We start from the raw sequence: 19,275 nt of genomic DNA on the forward strand, positions 1-19,275 counted from the left end.
ACAGAGTAGTGTCACTTTGATTTGGCAGTTAGTAGGTCATTGGTGATTTTAGTAAGTGCAGTTTTGGTTGAATGATATGGTTGGAAGTCAGATTGTAAGCGGTCAAAGAGGGAGCAGGAAGAGAGGTGGGAGGACAGTTCAAGATGGACATGTTGCTGCAGTAGTTTTGAGGCATAGGGGAGAAGTGACATGGGATGATAGCTAGACAGAGAGGATGGTCAAGGGAGGGCTTTTTGAGGATGGCTGTGATAGAGGCATATTTGAACCATGAAGGGAAAATACCAGTTGTTAATGATGGATGAAGACTGGTAAAGTTTGAGATGAGGTGGGACAGGATCAGGTCGAGTGCACAGGTGGTGAGATGTGATCTTGAGAGGAAAGTTGATCTTTTGTAATGGTGGAGAAGTTGGTTTTGTAGGAGGAGGGCTGAGTAGTTATGAAGAGGGGCTATAGGCAAAAGCTATCTCTGATGTTAACGATCTTTTGCTTCTGCATGCAATATTTCCTTTTCTGTAGGACTATGTTATTGTGAGGAGGAAAGGAAATGACCAAATCTCAGCAGGATTCAGCAGGGTCTCACAGAACCCGTTTACGATCACTTTGCCTCATTCGTTCCTACATGAAAAGAAGATTCTGGAACTCACCAACAAGATTATTCAACTGCTGACTGGAGAGGTGTCTGGTGACCCAACTACTCAGCAGGAACATTTGGAAGAACATAGACATCAGGAATATTCCCCTTGCCTCAAATTATTTGGTGAGACTGCATTATCTCCTCTGCCCTGTTTATGACAGAGTGAGGTGCTTTTGGGTTGGGGGTGGTACTTCTAGATATTACATTGTTAATGCAGTCAGTGTTGAAGGACATGCAAGGAAATAGATTTTGGTGTACAGCCATGGGTTCTTTCCTTATGCTGGACACTTCGACTACCCACGTTCACAACATAAGGACAATGGTAGATATCCCTGCATATGGGTTCATTGACTAACTCTGAGTCTTACCAGGTAACCTTTAAGTTAATGTTAACCTTATGTGTGTTTTCATGTCTTACAGGTAAAGGGAAATGCCACCGTGCGAGGAAAGAGGAAGCAGAGGTCAGTTACAGGAAGACATTTTCACAGAAAGAGACCGAGAGAGTTTGCCCAAAGAATTTGCAACTGGAGCCCAATGAGGATGGAAGCCCCTTGAACATTTCAGTGCCAGCAGATCAGACACAGTACATAACCACTGGTATAAAAGAAGAGTTTATATCGGACAAGAAAGGAATTCTCACAGATGATTCTACACCTACAGACAGTTCTCACATAGACTATATAATCACCTATATTAAAGAGGAATCACATGATGAAGAAAATCTTACGGACACAGATGTCTGTACTCCTAGAGAGTACGCTTCCATCTGTAAAAGATCAGGTGAAAAGAAGACGACAGTCATGTATACAGGACAAGAAAAAAAACCTGTGAAAGTGGCCTCAACGTCTTACCATCAATTCTTTGAAGACACAGAATTAACGCACAGCTTCTCAGAATGCGAGAAATGCTTCACTTGTAACAAGCACCAAAGGATACAGATTCGGGAGAAGCCATTTGCTTGCTCAACATGTGGAAAGTTTTTTACAACTAACTCAAATCTTGTGGCCCACCAAAGAATCCATACAGGAGAGAAACCATACTCCTGTATCGAGTGTGGCAAATGTTTTACCAGCAGCTCTGACCTTGTCAAACATAAGATCATTCACACTGGTGAGAAGCCGTTCCCTTGTTCATTGTGTGGCAAATGTTTCACAAACAAGTCTAACCTTATCAAACACCAGAGAATTCACACTGGAGAACGGCCATATTCCTGTCCAGAGTGCGGAAAAAGGTTCACCAGTACATCACACCTCGTAACACATCGTCGGACTCACACTGGCGAGAAACCCTACCCCTGTACTGATTGTGGGAAGTTCTTCAGCAATAAATCTCATTTATTAGAGCATCAGAGAATACACACAGGAGAGAAGCCATTTACATGTCCGGAATGTGGAAAATCCTTTACACAGAAGAGCAATTTAAACAATCACTTGAGAATTCACAGCCGTGCTAAAAACGTTACATATAACTAAGGACTTCAGTGTGTCTTAATGTTTAATGATAGTTTGGGAAATCTGGAATTATAGGCATGTTTGGGATGAAATGCTTTGTCAGAATTTGTCAGACAAACCCAATTTTTTGCTTTATTCATGAACTGAAAAAAATGGTGGTTCCATGTTTATAGTCTAAACTAGTGTTTAAAGTGGGAACACAATCCTTGCATTATCTCCTTAGTAATGGTCCATACCAGATTATTTCGATCTAATAGTGTTTCCAGTGGCAAATAGCTGGAGCCATGAATCTTAAAGGGGATGTCCTGGATATTTAAAGTGTTTGCTCCTTTCCTGATTTCCTATTCTTTTGCATCTTTGTCACACTAAGCGACTTTGCAGCGAGAAGGACGACGATCCGTGACGTTGCAGCGTCCTGGATAGCGATCTCGTTGTGTTTGACACGCAGCAGCGATCTGGATCCCGCTGTGATATCGCTGGTCGGAGCTAGAAGTCCAGAACTTTATTTCGTCGTTTGATCACCCGCTGTCATCGCTGTATCGGCGTGTGTGACGCCGATACAGCGATGTGTTCACTTGTAACCAGGGTAAACATCGGATTACTAAGTGCAGGGCAGGGTCTTACTAAGTTCTCGGCAGCAGCGCGTAACCCTGTGGACGCCGGGGGATGTGACAGACATCAGAAGGTGAGTATGTAGTGTTTTTTTTTTTTACTTTTACAATGGTAACCAGGGTAAATATCGGGTTACTAAGCGCGGCCCTGCACTTAGTAACCCGATATTTACCCTGGTTACCCGGGTGCTGCAGGGGGACTTCGGCATCGTTGAAGACAGTTTCAACGATGCCGAAGTCGTTCCCCTGATCGTTGGTCGCTGGAGAGAGCTGTGCGACAGCTCCCCAGCGACCTAAACAGCGACGCTGCAGCGATCGACTCGTTGTCTATATCGCTGCATCGTAGCTGAGTGTGACGGTACCTTTAAATGTTTTAGATCACCTAAAAAAATTAAATATTTGAGAAAGATAACAAAAGTAACCACAAAATCCAGTTTTTAAATGAAGGTCTTTATTATTAAGGGGAAAAGAAATACAAACTTACAGGGTACTGTGTGAAAAAGTGATTTCCCCTCTTCCCCCCCTTAAAACATAAGTTAACTGTGGTTTATCACATCTTTGGGAAGCTGAGTTCAAATTCCCTAGCCACACCCAGGCCCGATTACTGCCACACCTGTTGTTCTCAATCAAGAAATCACTTAAATTGGACCTGCTTGACAAAGTGAAGTAGACCAAAGGATCCTTGAGAGCTAGACATCATGCCACGATCCAAAGAAATTCTAGAACAAATGAGAAATAAAGTAATTGGGATCTATCACTCTGGAAAAGGTTATAGTTTTGGGACTCCAGTGAACCACATTGAAAGCCATTATCCAAAAATTGCAAAAACATAGAACAGTAGTGAACCTTCTCTGGAGTGGCAGGCCGACCAAAATTACCCCAAGAGTGCAGCGACGACTCATCCAAAAGGTCACAAAAGACCCCACAACAACATCCAAAGAACTGCAGACCTCACTTGACTCCACTATAAGAAAGAGACTGGGCAAAAATGGCCTACATGGCAGAGCTCCAAAATGAAAACCTCTGCTGAGCAATAAGCACATAAAGGCTCATCTCTGTTTTGCCAGAAAATTTCTTGATGTTCCCTAAGACTTTTGGAAGAATACTTTGTGGACTGACTAGACAAAAGTTTAACTTTTTTGAAGGTGTAAGTCCCATTACATCTGGTATAGAAGCAGGGCTGTGGAGTCGGTAAGCCAAACCTCTGACTCGGACTCCTCAATTTCCATGACACCGACTGCGACTCCACCAAAATGGGCTCCAACTCCACGACTCCACAGCTCTGCATAGAAGTAACACAGCATTTCAGAAAAGGGACATCATACTAACAGTAAAGTGTGGTTTGTACTGTGATGGTCTGGGGCTGTTTTGCTGCTTCAGGACCTGGAACACTTGCTGTGGTAAGTGGAAACATGAATTCTGCCTTCTACCAAAAAATCCTGAAGCAGAATGTCTGACCATCTGTTCATGACCTCAAGCTGAAACACACTTGGGTTATGCAGCAGGACAATGATCCAAAACACACCAGCAAGTCCACTTCTGAAAGGCTTAAGAAAAACAAAATTAAGACTTTGGAGCGGCCTAGTCACAATCCTGACCTTAACCCGATTGAGATTCTGTGGCATGACCGTAAAAGGTTCTTGCTTGGAAAACCTACAATGTTGCTGAATTACAACAATTCTGCAAAGATGAGTGGTCCAAAAATCCTCCAGAGCATTGTAAAAGACTCATTGCAGATATCACAAACGCTTGATTGCAGTTGTTGCTGCTAAGGATGGACGAACCAGTTATTTGGTTTAGGGTTAATCACTTTTTCACACAGGACTCTGTAGGTTTTGATTTCTTTTTCACATAATAATAAAAACCTTCATTTAAAAACTGCATTTTGTGTTTACTTGTGCTATCTTTGTCTAATATTTAAATTTGGTGACCTGAAACATTTAAGTGTGACAAACATGCAAAAATATAGGAAATCCGGGGGCAAACAGTTTTTCACTCAACTGTATATAATTCAGCAGGAAATCCTAGCAGTAAAATGTACCCAGTGTTAACATTCCGCTGTTTCTATCCTCCCACCACTTGTCATGTGACTGCCTATATGTGATCTGCCTACTTGCGATCATTTGCCGACTCCTTCTTTTAATGGTCTAAATTGAAAGAAGGTCTTCCACAGATCTTTTAAGTCCTCCATTCTTAGTCTTAATTATGTCCATATATTAAGTGTTTTTTATGTGTATGTTTTATTACCTTAAAGGGGTAAAATAAAGCATACGAAAATATATTTGTTAATCTATTGGTGACAGATAGGACCATGGTATTGATTGCCCAAAGAGTTTTAGAGTTTTGTTTAATGTACTTACAAACTATTAAACTTACAGAAATAAATTTATAAGTGTTTCTCACTTGCTGTTAAATATTTTCCAATACAGTATTATTTTATCCTTTGATTGAGTTGACTGGCACTTGTAATAGTAATACAAAGTGGAAGGAGTCAGCATTTTAAAATAAATCTTGTCAGTAGGATCAAGCCTCCTAAGCTGTCTATATGGACACACAGGTCTCATAAATAGAACAATACCTTGATATCTGTAAATGAGCTGTTTAGCTCTATGTATTGGATATAGATCTCTCTAAAATCTGCCTCCAGAGCTTATTTGAAATTAAAGGGGGTGTTACCAGTGTGAGACATAATAGCTGAGAGTCTTCTCTCTTGAGCTACATGTCTCATACTTGTAACGCCTCTTAACCCCTTTACCCCCAAGGGTGGTTTCCACGTTAATGACCGGGCCAATTTTTGCAATTCTGACCACTGTCCCTTTATGAGGTTATAACTCTGGAACGCTTCAACGGATCCTGATGATTCTGACATATTGTACTTCATGATAGTGGTAAAATTTATTTGATATTACCTGCGTTTATTTGTAAAAAAGATGGAAATTTGGCGAAAATTTTGAAAAATGGGCAATTTTCCAAATTTGAATTTTTATGCCGTTAAATCACAGAAATATGTCACACAAAATACTTAATAAGTAACATTTCCCACATGTCTACTTTACATCAGCACAATTTTGGAACCAACATTTTTTTTTTGTTAGGGAGTTATAAGGGTTAAAAGTTGACCAGCAATTTCTCATTTTTACAACACCATTTTTTTTTAGGGACCACATCACATTTGAAGTCACTTTGAGGGGTCTATATGATAGAAAATACCCAAGTGTGACACCATTCTAAAAACTGCACATCTCAAGGTACTCAAAACCACATTCAAGAAGTTTATTAACTCTTTAGGTGTTTCACAGGAATTTTTGGAATGTTTAAAAAAATTAACATTTAACTTTTTTCACTTAAAATTTACTTCAGCTCCAATTTGTTTAATTTTAGCAAGACAAGAGTAACAGGAGAAATTGGACCCCAAAAGTTGTTGTCCAATTTGTCCTGAGTACGCTGATACCCCATATGTGGGAGGGAACCCCTGTTTGGGCGCACGGGAGAGCTCGGAAGGGAAGAAGCACGGTTTTACTTTTTCAACGCAGAATTGGCTGGAATTGAGATCGGACACCATGTCGCGTTTGGAGAGCCCCTGATGTGCCTAAACAGTGGAAACCCCCCAATTCTAACTGATACCCTAACCTAAAAACACCCCTAACCCTAATCCCAAACATAACCCTAACCACACCCCTAACCCTAATCTCAACCGTAAATGTAATCCAAACCCTGACTTTAACCCTAACTTTAGCCCCAACCCTAACTCTAACTTTAGCCCCAACCCTAACTTTAGCCCCAACCCTAACTTTAGCCCTAACCCTAACTTTAGCCCTAACCCTAACTTTAGCCCTAACCCTAACTTTAGCCCTAATCCTAACTTTAGCCCCAACCCTAACTTTAGCCCCAACCCTAACCCTAATGGGAAAATGGAAATACATTTTTTAAAATTTTATTATTTTTCCCCTAATCAAGGGGGAGATGAAGGGGGGTTTCATTTACTTTAATAGTGGGGTTTTAGCGGATTTTTATGACTGGCAGCCGTCACACACTAAAAGACGCTTTTTATTGCAAAAAATAGTTTTTGCGTCTCCATATTTTGAGAGCTTATTTTTTCCATATTTTGGTCCACAGAGTCATGTGAGGTCTTGTTTTTTGCGGGACGAGTTGACGTTTCTATTGGTACCATTTTTGGGCACGTGACATTTTTTGATCGCTTTTTATTCCGATTTTTGTGAGGTAGAATGAACAAAAACCAGCTATTCATGAATTTCTTTTTTGGGGGGGGGCGCTTATACCGTTCCACGTTTGGTAAAATTGGGTCAGACCGATTACAGCGATACCTCATTTATATCTTTTTTTATGTTTAGGCACTTTTATACGATAAAAACTATTTTATATAAAAAATAATTATTTTTGCATCGCTTTATTCTGAGGACTATAACTTTTTTATTTTTTCGTTGGTGATGCTGTGTGGCAGCTTCTTTTTTACGGGACAAGATGATGTGTTCAGCGTTACCATGGTTATTTATATCCGTCTTTTTGATCGCGTGTTATTCCACTTTTTGTTTGGCGGTATGATAATAAAGCGTCGTTTTTTGCCTCTTTTTTTTTTACGGTGTTCACTGAAGGGGTTAACTAGTGGGGCAGTTTTATAGGTCGGGTCGTTACTGACGCGGCGATACAAAATATGTATACGTTTATTGTTTTTTATTTAGATAAAAAAATGTATTTATTGGAACAATATTTTTTTTTTCTTTATTTAGGAATTTATATTTTTTACACATGTAAATATTTTTTTTTAACTTTTTTACATTATGCTATAGTGTGAGATCGCTGATCTGACACTTTGCAGTGCACTGTGTCAGATCAGCAATCACACAGGCACTGCAGGAGGATTGCAAGCTGAGCAGGCGCTTGCAAGCCACCTCCCTGCAGGACCCGGAAGGCCCCCCATGGCCATTTTGGATCCGGGCCTGCAGGGAGGAGGAGGTAGGAGACCCTCAGAGCAACGCGATCACATCGAGTTGCTCCAAGGGTCTCGGGGAAGCACGGAGGGAGCCCCCTCCCTGCGCGATGCTTCCCTGTGCCGCCGGACCGCTGCCATCATCTTTGATCGTAGTGTTCCGTTGGTTAATGTGCCAGGAGCGATAGTCAGCTGACACCCGGCCCCGATCGGCCGTGCTCCTCCCGTGAGAGCTGCTGATGATTGGTGATGACGTACTATCTCATCGGTGGTCATACAGGCCCATACCACCTCGACGGGATAGTACGTCATATGTCAGAAAGGGTAACAGTAAATTTACATTTATCTGGAATAAATCATTGGATTACAGATATAAAACTATTATTTTATTAATCTTTCTATGACCTACATGCCCATATAGATGGGTTGATAATACTGACAGATAACCTTTAATAGTGATTTTCCTGCCATTTTTGTACTGTAGCTTTCAAGACTCTATTTTTATTATCCCACTTTATCGTATTTTTATCCTTCACTAAGTCCTCTGGGTTTCAGTAAACTATTGGATAGTTAAAGAGTAAGTAAACTTTTTATTTCATTATTCTCCAAGCATTGCAAAGTTATGAATCTTTGTGATATACTCTGTTGTCTTGTTTTGCTTTCATCTCTCTCAAACACTATGTTGAAACTATAGTTTTACCAGCCTAGGCTACTTTCACACTAGAGTTGTTTGCTGTACGTCGCAATGCGTCGTTTAGGAGAAAAAACGCATCCTGCAAAGTTGTCCGCAGGATGCGTTTTTTCCCCATAGATTTACATTAGCGACGCATTGCGACGTATGGCCACATGTCGCTACTGTCGTGCAACGGTTGCGTTGTGTTTTGGCGGACCGTCGGCACAAAAAAAGTTAATGTAACATTTTTTGCGCGTCGTGTCCGCCAGTTTCAACCGCGCATGCGTGGCCGAAACTCCGCCCCCTCCTCCCCGGACCTTACAGTGGGGCAGCGGAAGCGTCGTAAGACTGCTTCCGCTGCCCACGTCGGGCATCACTTTCACAACGCACGTCGGGCCGACGCATAGCGATGGCCCCGTGCCGACACTAGTGTGAAAGCAGCCTTAGTTCATGCTTTTTCAGTAGCTACTTTGAACTGCAGCTCAAACAGATGCTGTTTATAAACACTTCCTGTGTGAGCTCTCTTCCCTCTCCCCCCATCCCCATTATCAGGCAATGAGAGTTTGTAAATAGTAAATACTTAAATACGCAAAGGGTAGGTGCGCACGGTCAGTAAACGGTGCGGGTTGGACACTGCATACTTGCGCAGCGTCCAACCCGCATCGTCCAGATGTTATAGCATAGTTGATGGCATTTCAAGAAATCCCATGCCCACTATGCACAGACGCCCAGACTCTCCATACCGCAGCATGTCTGTTTATCTTGCAGAGAAGTACCGTATATACTCGAGTATAAGCCGACCCGAGTATAAGCCGACCCCCCTAATTTTGCCACAAAAAACTGGGAAAACTCGAGTATAAGCCTAGGGTGGAAAATGCAGCAGCTACTGGTAAATTAAAATAAAAATACACTGCGTTCAGAATTATTAGGCAAGTTGTTTTTTGGATCACATGATACTTTTTATACATGTTGTCCTACTCCAAGCTGTTCAGGCTTGAGAGCCAACTACAAATTAAGTAAATCAGGTGATGTTCATCTCTGTAATGAGGAGGGGTGTTGTCTAATGACATCAAAACCCTATATAAGGTGTGCTTAATTATTAGGCAACTTCTTTTCCTTTGGCAAAATGGGTCAGAAGAGAGATTTGACGGGCTCTGAAAAGTCCAAAATTGTGAGATGTCTTGCAGAGGGATGCAGCAGTCTTGAAATTACCAAACTTTTGAAGCGTGATCACCGAACAACAGGGTCGAAAGAAGCGTGTTGGGCAAAAAAGGCGCAAAATAACTGCCCATGAATTGAGGAAATACCCAGGGACCTGGCCCAAGGTAAAGAAGGTTGAAAAATGACCACCTTTGAACAAGAAACATAAGATAAAATGTCAAGACTGGGCCAAGAAATATCTTAAGACTGACTTTTCAAAGGTTTTATGGACTGATGAAATGAGAGTGACTCTTGATGGGCCAGAGGCTGGATGAGTAAAGGGCAGAGAGCTCCACTGCGACTCAGACGCCAGCAAGGTGGAGGTGGGGTACTGGTTTAGGCTGGTATCATCAAAGATTAACTTTTGGAACCTTTTCAGGTTGAGGATGGAGTGAAGCTCAACTCCCTGACCTGCCAGTTTCTGGAAGACAACTTCTTCAAGCAGTTGTACAGGAAGAAGTCTGCATCGTTCAATAAAAACATGATTTTCATGCAGGACAATGCTCCATCAGATGCCTCCAACTACTCCACAGCGTGGCTGGCCAGTAAAGGTCTCAAAGAAGAAAAAATAATGACATGGCCCCCTTGTTCATCTGATCTGAACCCCATAGAGAACCTGTGGTCCCTCAAAAAATGTGAGATCTACAGGGAGGGAAAACAGTACACTTCTCGGAACAGTGTCTGGGAGGCTGTGGTGGCTGCTGCACGCAATGTTGATCGTAAACAGATCAAGCAACTGACAGAATCTATGGATGGAAGGCTGTTAGTGTCATCATAAAGAAAGGTGGCTTAATTGGTCACTAATTTTTTGGGGTTTTGTTTTTGCATTTTAGATAAGTTTATTTCTAAATTTTGTGCAGTTATATTGGTTTACCTGGTGAAAATAAACAAGTGAGATGGGGATATATTTGTTTTTTATTAAGTTGCCTAATAATTCTGCACAGTAATAGTTACCTGCACAAACACATATCCTCCTAAGATAGCCAAATCTAAAAATAACCCACTCCAACTTCCAAAAATATTAAGCTTTAATATTTACGAGTCTTTTGGGTTGATTGAGAACATAGTTGTTGATCAATAATAAAAATAACCTCTAAAATACAACTTGCCTAATAATTCTGCACACAGTGTAGATACCAATAAAAGTAAGATTAATTGAGACATCAGTAGCTTAAGTTGTTTTTGAATATCCATATTGAATCAGGAGCCCCATATAATGCTCCATACAGTTCAGGATGGGCCCCATAAGATGCTCCATATTAAAATATGCCCCATATAATGCTGCACAAATGTTGATTATGACCCAATAAGATGCTCCATAGACACATTTGACCCCTATAATGCTCCACTTGGCCCCATAAGATGCTCCATAGAGATTTGTCCCATATAATGCTGCACATGGCCCCATAAGATGCTCCATAGAGATATTTGCCCCATATAATGCTGCACATGGCCCCATAAGATGCTCCATAGAGATATTTGCCCCATATAATGCTGCACATGGCCCCATACAGATATTGGTGCCATATAATGCTGCACATGGCCCCATACAGATACTTGCCCCATATAATGCTGCACATGGCCCCATAAGATGCTCCATACAGATATTTGCCCCTGTGATATAGTGATAGGTAGGGGGCGCTGCATGGTCTCCCCGGTATGTGCACGGAGTCGTATTGAGGCCGTGAGAATTGACCTGCAGTAATGTCAGGATCACATGACCAGCCCAGGTGATCCATTACTGTGGGTGTGGTTACAGGTACATAACCTGACCAGGGTGTGGGTCACGTGGTCTTCTGTGTGGTTCCTGTGTGGTTCCAGTGTTGGATCTGAATGGTCCAAGTGCAAGGTCCTGGAAGCCTGTGCTTGGGCTGTGTGCCCCGTGTAGGAAGACCTGGGAGGAGGCTTCCTGGAAAGGCTTGGCTTGGACCTGGTGGCCTGTGGTGTTGGACTGAGTCCTGAATAGCACCCAGACAGGCCACGGCCTCTGTGTTGAACGGTCCCAGGTGGGATGGACGTTCTGAAGAACACAGTGTGATCATGGTCCGGCACAGTCTGTGTTAGAAGCTCCTGCGAGTGGAGTCTTCTTGGAGCACCTGAGAGACTGTGGACCTGGATGATCGGCGTTGGGGAAGCTACCGGCCTTCGGTGGCTCTGGACTGACTGATGTGTGCTGGCCAGGCAAGTTGGTGAACCCCGTTAGGCAGTTTCCACAGGAGAGCGGACTGACAAGGAGTCAGCAGATGGAGCAGGAGCTCCCATAAGGTATCATTGTCTGATGGTGCTTGTTATGTTCCATGAACTGTGTGGTAACCCACTGCAACTGGTCAGGAGAGGACCAGCATGTTTAGTTGCTACAGACTGAGGATATGAAACGTGATGTGATGTCCTGGTACAGTGTGTAAATGGACTGTTCACAATGTGGTTTATGATACCCTAATAAACCAGATAGACTGTTTTGTTTTAAAAAACCCGTGCCCGTGTGCTGAATGTCGCGGCAAAGCGAGTGTCCCCCAATACACTCAGTAGGAATAGTCTTACATTATCTTACACCCCATATAATGCTGCACATAGCCCCATACAGATGTTTGCCCCATATAATGCTGCACATGGCCCCATACAGATATTTGCCCCATATAATGCTGCACATAGCCCCATAAGATACTCCATACAGATAATTGCCCCATATAATGCTGCACATGGCCCCATAAGATGCTCCATAGAAATATTAGCCCCATATAACGCTGCACATTGCCCCATAAGATGCTCCATAGAGATATTTGCCCCATATGCTGTTGCTGCGATAAAAAAAAACACATACTCACCTCTCGTCGCTCAGGCCCCCGGCACTTGCTATATTCACCTGTCCCGCGTTCCACCGCCGAGCGTCGCTGTGTCTTCTGCGTCCTCTGCACTGACGTTCAGGCAGAGGTCGGCGCGCACTAATCGCGCCCTCTGACCGGAGCATCACTGCAGTGGACACAGAAGATGCAGCGGCGCCGACGGTGGAATGGGGAGCAGGTGAATATAGCGCACTGGCGCGATGCCTGCACGTCTGTTCCCCGGCACCGGCAGCTTTTTCCTGTAGTGAGCGGTCACATGGTACTGCTCATTTCAGCAATGAATATGCGGCTCCACCCCTATGGGAGTGGAGTCCATATTCATTACTGTAATGAGTGGTACCATGTGACCGCTCACTACAGGAAGAAGCTGCCAGCGGCGTTGAACAGACGTGCAGGGACAGCGCCGGGAGCAGGTGAGTATTATTACACAGCTCCGCTCCCCCTCCCCTGCCGACCCATGGGTATGACTCGTGTATAAGCCGAGAGGGTTACTTTCAGCCTAAAATAGTGGGCTGAAAATCTCGGCTTATAATCAAGTATATACGGTAAGTCTCCGCAAGATAAATCTCACCCGTACAATGCATTGGATGCAGTGAATCCACACGGTTCAGTGAACACATGCGGATTTACCTGCGTTCAATAACCTGCAGCGCTTTGGACACCGTGGACATGTGCTGTGTCCAAAGCGCTGCCAATTCCTGACCGTGCGCACATACCCTTTGTGTGAGGGAAGGGGACAGAGAAGCTCACACAGGGAAAGTGATCATAAACAACGTTGAAGTATGCATTTTTGCTTGAGCAGCAATTTAACCAGTTCATAATCTGTTTTTTTTACCCCATTCCTGACTTGGGACATTTTTTTGGTTTTATCAGACATGGGCTATTAATGGCATTATATTATGAGTTTTTTCTCGATTTGTATTTGCGACACATGAGGCTTAATTTTTGTGCTATTTTTATATTTTTTTACAATATCAGAGAACAATGTAAAGAAAAATTGGAAATGTGTTTATTTCACACGTACATCATTGTCTCCTGTGCAATGTACACAGCCATCTCAGTGTAGCTTTTGTGATGTATACAGCTGTCTCAGTGTCTCCTATATGGAGTATACAGTAATCTCAGTGTATATTATGTGATGTATACGCAGTCTGTGTCTCCTATGTGATGTATAATACAGTAGTCTGTGTCTCATGTGATGTATATAGCATTCTCAGTGTATCCTATTTGATTTAGATACAGCAGTCTGTCTGTTTTTTATGTGATGTATACACCAGGACTGGTTTATACATGTGATGTATACAATAATTTTGGTGTATCCTATAAGATGTACATTGCTCAGCATAAATGAGGAGACCCGCTTTGAAAAGTAAGATTTTAATCAATATCTCATTGAATACAAGAACATTTTCCAAAAGTTTGATAAAGCAGTGTTTCATAGACAAATTTTTAAACTAATAACATGAAAATAAGGTATCCTATGTGATATAGACAGCAGTCTCAGCGTCTCCTATGTATTGCATACTGCTGTCTCAGTGTATCCTATATCCTATGTGTTGTATATACACGAGGCTCAATGTCTCCCATGTGATATACCTACAGCAGCCTCAGTGATTTATATTTCGCAACCTTGGTGTATCTTACATGATGTATACAGCAGTCTCAGTGTCTCCTATGCAATGTATATAACTGCTCAAAAAAATAAAGGAACACTAAAATCCCACATCCTAGATATCATTGAATGAAATATTCCAGTTGTAAATCTTTATTCATTACATAGTGGAATGTGTTGAGAACAATAAAACCTAAAAATGATCAACGTAAATCTCAACTAATATCCCATGGAGGTCTGAAGTTGGAATGATGCTCAAAATCAAAGTGGAAAATGAGTTACAGGCTGATCCAACTTCAGTGGAAATGCCTCAAGACAAGGAAATGATGCTTAGTAGTGTGCGTGGCCTCCACATGCCTTTATGATCTCCCTACAATGCCTGGGCATGCTCCTGATGAGGCGGCGGATGGTCTCCTGAGGGATCTCCTCCCAGACCTGTACTAAATCATCCGCCAAAACCTGGACAGTCTGGTGCAACGTCACGTTGCACCAGACTGTCCAGGTTTTGGCGGATGCTTTAGTACAGGTCTGGGAGGAGATCCCTCAGGAGACCATCCGCCGCCTCATCAGGAGCATGCCCAGGCATTGTAGGGAGTTGGTGGATGGTGCGAGACATGATGTCCCAGATGTGTGCAATCGGAATCAGGTCTGGGGAACGGGCGGGCCAGTCCATAGCTTCAATGACTTAATCTTGCAGGAACTGTTGACACACTCCAGCCACATGAGGTCTGGCATTATGCTGCATTAAGAGGAACCCAGGGCCAACCGCACCAACATATGGTCTCACAAGTAGTCTGATGATCTCATCTCGGTACCTAATAGCAGTCAGGCTACCTCTGGTGAGCACATGGAGGGCTGTGCGGCCATCCAAAGAAATGCCACCCCACACCAATACTGACCCACTGCCAAAGCGGTCATGCTGAAGGATGTTGCAGGCAGCAGATCACTCTCCACGGCGTCTCCAGACTCTGTCACGTCCGTCACATGTGCTCAGTGTGAACCTACTTTCATCTGTGAAGAGCACAGGGTGCCTGTGGTGAATCTGCCAATCCTGGTGTTCTGTGGCAAATGCCAAGTGTCCTTCATGGTGTTGGGCTGTGAGCACAACCCCAGTCTGGACGTCGGGCACTCAGATCATCCTTATGGAGTCGGTTTCTAACCATTTGTGCAGACACATGCACATTTGTGGCCTGTTGGAGGTCATTTTGCAGGGCACTGGCAGTGCTCCTCCTGTTACTCCTTGCACAAAGGCTGAGGTAGCGGTCCTGCTGCTGGGTTGTTGCCCTCCTACGGCCCCTCCAAGTCTCCTGGTGTACTGGCCTGTCTCCTGGTAGCGCCTCCAGACACTACGCTGACAGATACAGCAAACCTTGCCACAGCTCGCATTGATGTGCCATCCTGGATGAGCTGCACTACCTGAGCCACTTGTGTGGGTTGTAGAGTCCGTCTCATGCTACCACGAGTGTGAAAGCACAACCAACATTCAAAAATGACCAAAATATCAGCCAGAAAGCATTGGTACTGAGATGTAGTCTGTGGTCCCCACCTGCAGAACCACTCCTTTGAGTGTGTCTTGATAATTGCCAATAATTTCCATCTGTCTATTCCATTTGCACAACGGCATGTGAAATTGATTGTCAAACAGTGTTGCTTCCTAAGTGGACAGTTTGATTTCACAGACGTTTGGTTCACTTGGAGTTATATCCTGTTTAAGTGTTACCTTTATTTTTTTGAGCAGTGTACATGAGCCCCAGTGTCTCCTATGTGATGTATACAGCAACCTCGGTGTCTCCTATGTGATGTATGTACAGCAGTCTAAACGTCAACTATATGTTGTACCAGCTGTCTCTGTGTATCCTATGTGATGTATATAGAGGAGCCTTAGTGTTTCCTATTTGATGTATAGAGCAATCTCGGTGTATCCTATGTTATAGCTATTTCAGACCTCACACTGCTTGACTACTATAAACATAATGTGAGCAGTGATATATTTCTCACTTTGACGTGACATGAGTTGACATGTACATCTGTGCTACGAACAACTTACTACTGCAATCATTTCTTTACAAAACTTACTATCTCAAAAAGTCACCTGCTCTCTTGTTGTTTAATAGCCTGTTTAGACAGGAATACCATGCTTAACAGTGCGCACTGAACAATCTTATATAGGCTGTCATTGTTCTTGGCAGCTTGAGTCCTGTTGAAACAGACAGATTTGCTGCCGAGAATGATAGTTCATGCGGCACCAAAGATCATTTTGCCTGATGAATGACCATTTTGCTCATTCATCTCAGAATCAACAGCCAGTGTACATTGCAAGATTATCATGAAATGAGTGTCTCTAGGAACACTTGTTCATCATGGTTAGTGATGAGCGAGCACTGAAATGCTCGAGTGTTCATTACTCGAGCAAATCGTAATGCTTGGGTTCTCGCCCGGAGTAACGAGTATTATGGAAGTCAATTTAAAACTCAAGCATTTTTCTGGCATTCCTAGGGGGGAGTCAAAGGTTGCTGAAAATTATGCAAACAGCATTGAAATGGCATGGGAACAGCATGGAGAACACCCCTGGAAGCATCTCTGAATTCCAAGTCGATGCTGAGAATAATGTTGTCAGAGTATTATGTGTTGTGAATTAGACTTTTTGGCTCCCTCTTGTGGTCACTAGTGATATGACTCTGGGATTTTCTTTCTTCAGTTTGGCACTCACCTGGGTCGTTAGTCCAGGGGTGTCGCTATATAAACTTCCTGGATCCTTAGTCCAGTGCCTGGCATCGTTGTTATCAGATCCTTCTGTTGCTTCTGTCTGCTGGTCCTGGCTCTTGCAAATTTAAGCTAAGTCCTGCTTCTTTGTTTTTTGAGTTACTTGCTTTGCTTCTATTTTTGTCCAGCTTGTACTAAATGTGATTTCTGACCTTGCTGGAAGCTCTAGGGGGCTGGTGTTCTCCCCCCCGGCCGTTAGACGGTTCGGGGGTTCTTGAATATCCAGCGTGGATATTTTATTGAAATTTCAACTTTAACATTCATAAAATGAAATTGCAATGCGAATGAACTCCCTCGCAGGGGAGTCTGAAAGTGATTATCATAAGAACACATATTCCTTATAGAGACAAGGGTGGACAAGACAAAGACAACACAGGGGAAAAACATAGAAGAAGGGAGAAATTGCATTTACTTTTTAATTTATAACAAACGTTATCCCCATAGAGTCAAATTATTATGGGGACAGATGAAGAGTCTGACTCAATTGCAAGTTAGGATACAAATCCATCCAAGGACCCCATATCTTAAAGAACTGTTCCCACCTATCATTTCTAGTGGCCTCAATGCGTTCATAGAACATAATGTTATTCATCCTTTCCTTAACCATATGGATCGACAACGTGGGGTTCCTCCATTTTGAGGCAATGTGAATTTTAGTAGCCATAAAGAGAAAAGAAACCAACTTAAATAGATCTTTAGGAAGAGCCGGGTGTCTCGCCCCCAGCAGGAAAACAGAGGCGTCCAGGTTGGTCTTTTTCCCCGCCAGTTGGTCAACCAGAAGGTTTATCTTTTGCCATAAGTTGGACACCACTGGACAAGACCACCATATATGTATCATGTCCCCAGGTAGATTGCATCCCCGGAAGCATAAATTTGAGACATTGGGGAATATGCTATGAAGTTTAGTTGGCACTAGATAAGTCCTATGAAGGACCTTGATCGAGGTTTCCACTAGAGATGACTGATGACTACCCTTAGTTAATGTGTCGCAACACCTCCTCCAATTCTCCAACGTCAGCTCGACACCCAACTCCTCCTCCCACCGTCTCATGAAACCCAGCTTCTTCTTATCATGAGCTGGAATCATAATAGAGTAGAGCAAAGATATTGTCCCCCTTCCCATTGGGTCTGAAAGGCATTTTTGTTCAAAACCAGAAACAGGAACAGGCCGTTTACCATGAGTTAGGCCACCTGCAAAGTGCAAAATCTGATTAATATGCATTATTTCTCTAATCGGGGGTTCAAGCTTCCTCACGAATTCTGCTCTGTCCATCAGGACACCGAAAGGGTCACACAAGTGTTTTATTGTTGTAATCCCTCGTAATATCCACCAAGTGAACGAACGTGGGTCCAGACCAGGAGTGAACATCGGGTTACCTAATATAGAGATTAATGGGGAGGGATCTGATTGCAGAGAATATTTAAATCTAACTCGTCTCCACAAATTAAACGAGTGAGCAGTGTAAGGTGCTGTTGTAAATAGTTGTTTGGGGATTTTTCCCGTGGACCACATGAGGCCTGGCAATGTGAGTGGCTTAATGAGATGTGACTCCAAATGAACCCACCTTGGCTTGTTATTTAGGGCGCATATACTTGTTAATTGTGCTACTTGTGCCGCTTTATAATATAGAGATAGATTTGGGAGTGAAACTCCACCATGTCTTCTATGAAGGAACATTAATTTTTGGGGGATTCTAGCCCTTTTATTCTGCCATATAAATTTGGATATCGTGGCGTGAAGACCTGAGAACGTTTTAGCTGAAATTGGTATTGGGAGAGATCTAAAAAGGTACAAAAACCGCGGGAGGGTCACCATTTTTATTGTGTGGATCCTACCTAGCCAAGATAGGTTTAGCGAAGCCCACCTGGATAAATCAGTGTGAAGATTCTGGATAAGTGGTGTGTAGTTCCATTTAAAGAGGTCAGCTCTGTTTGTTGTAATATTTATTCCCAAGTAGGTTAAATAATTATCCCTCTTTGTAAATTTAAATTGGGAGGTGATATTATCCTGAATAGTTTTGCTGGTATTAATAAAGAGAGCTTCCGATTTGTCTATATTAATTTTTAGCCCCGAAATGTCTTCAAATAAATTAAGCAGAGATAAGAGATTAGGAATTGTTGTATGGGGATTGGTAATAGTCAAAAGGAGGTCATCAGCAAACAAGCTAACCTTGTATTGTTCACCTAAGTTAGTTAAACCGGTAATATTCTGATTTATTCTAATGGCTTCTGCCAAGGGCTCCATAGCTAGAGCAAATAACGCCGGGGAAAGTGGGCATCCCTGTCTGGTACCACGCTGAATAGATATAGGAGAAGGGCTCAATGTCGGGAGCTTCAGATATGCTGTGGGAAAGTCATAGAGTAATTTAATACATTCTATAAACTCCCGAGTAAAACCAAATTTGGATAGGACTTGGAAGAGATAGTTCCAGGAGAGTGAGTCGAAAGCCTTTTCAATGTCTAAGGCTAATATTAAAAGTTGTTCCCTGCGGGAGTTTGCTGTGTGGATAAGGTTTATATTACGTCTGATATTATCCGGG

At 42.8% G+C, this 19,275-nt stretch overlaps 1 protein-coding gene across 4 annotated transcripts in view; it reads left to right on the forward strand.

Moving 5' to 3' along the window:
* LOC143764914 (oocyte zinc finger protein XlCOF7.1-like) overlaps nt 1-5,103 on the forward strand; it is a 69,677-nt gene extending 64,574 nt beyond the window's left edge. For all 4 annotated transcript variants that reach the window (XM_077251021.1, XM_077251019.1, XM_077251022.1 and 1 more), the window contains 2 exons: nt 517-757; nt 1,055-5,103. In XM_077251021.1, coding sequence (XP_077107136.1) covers nt 517-757; nt 1,055-2,106 — 1,293 coding nt within the window. In that variant the 3' untranslated portion in view covers nt 2,107-5,103. The remainder of the gene's footprint in view (nt 1-516; nt 758-1,054) is intronic.
* Nucleotides 5,104-19,275: the final 14,172 nt, after the last annotated feature.

This window comes from Ranitomeya variabilis, chromosome 4 (genome assembly GCF_051348905.1).
Source record: "Ranitomeya variabilis isolate aRanVar5 chromosome 4, aRanVar5.hap1, whole genome shotgun sequence".
Classification (NCBI taxonomy): Eukaryota; Metazoa; Chordata; class Amphibia; order Anura; family Dendrobatidae; genus Ranitomeya; species Ranitomeya variabilis.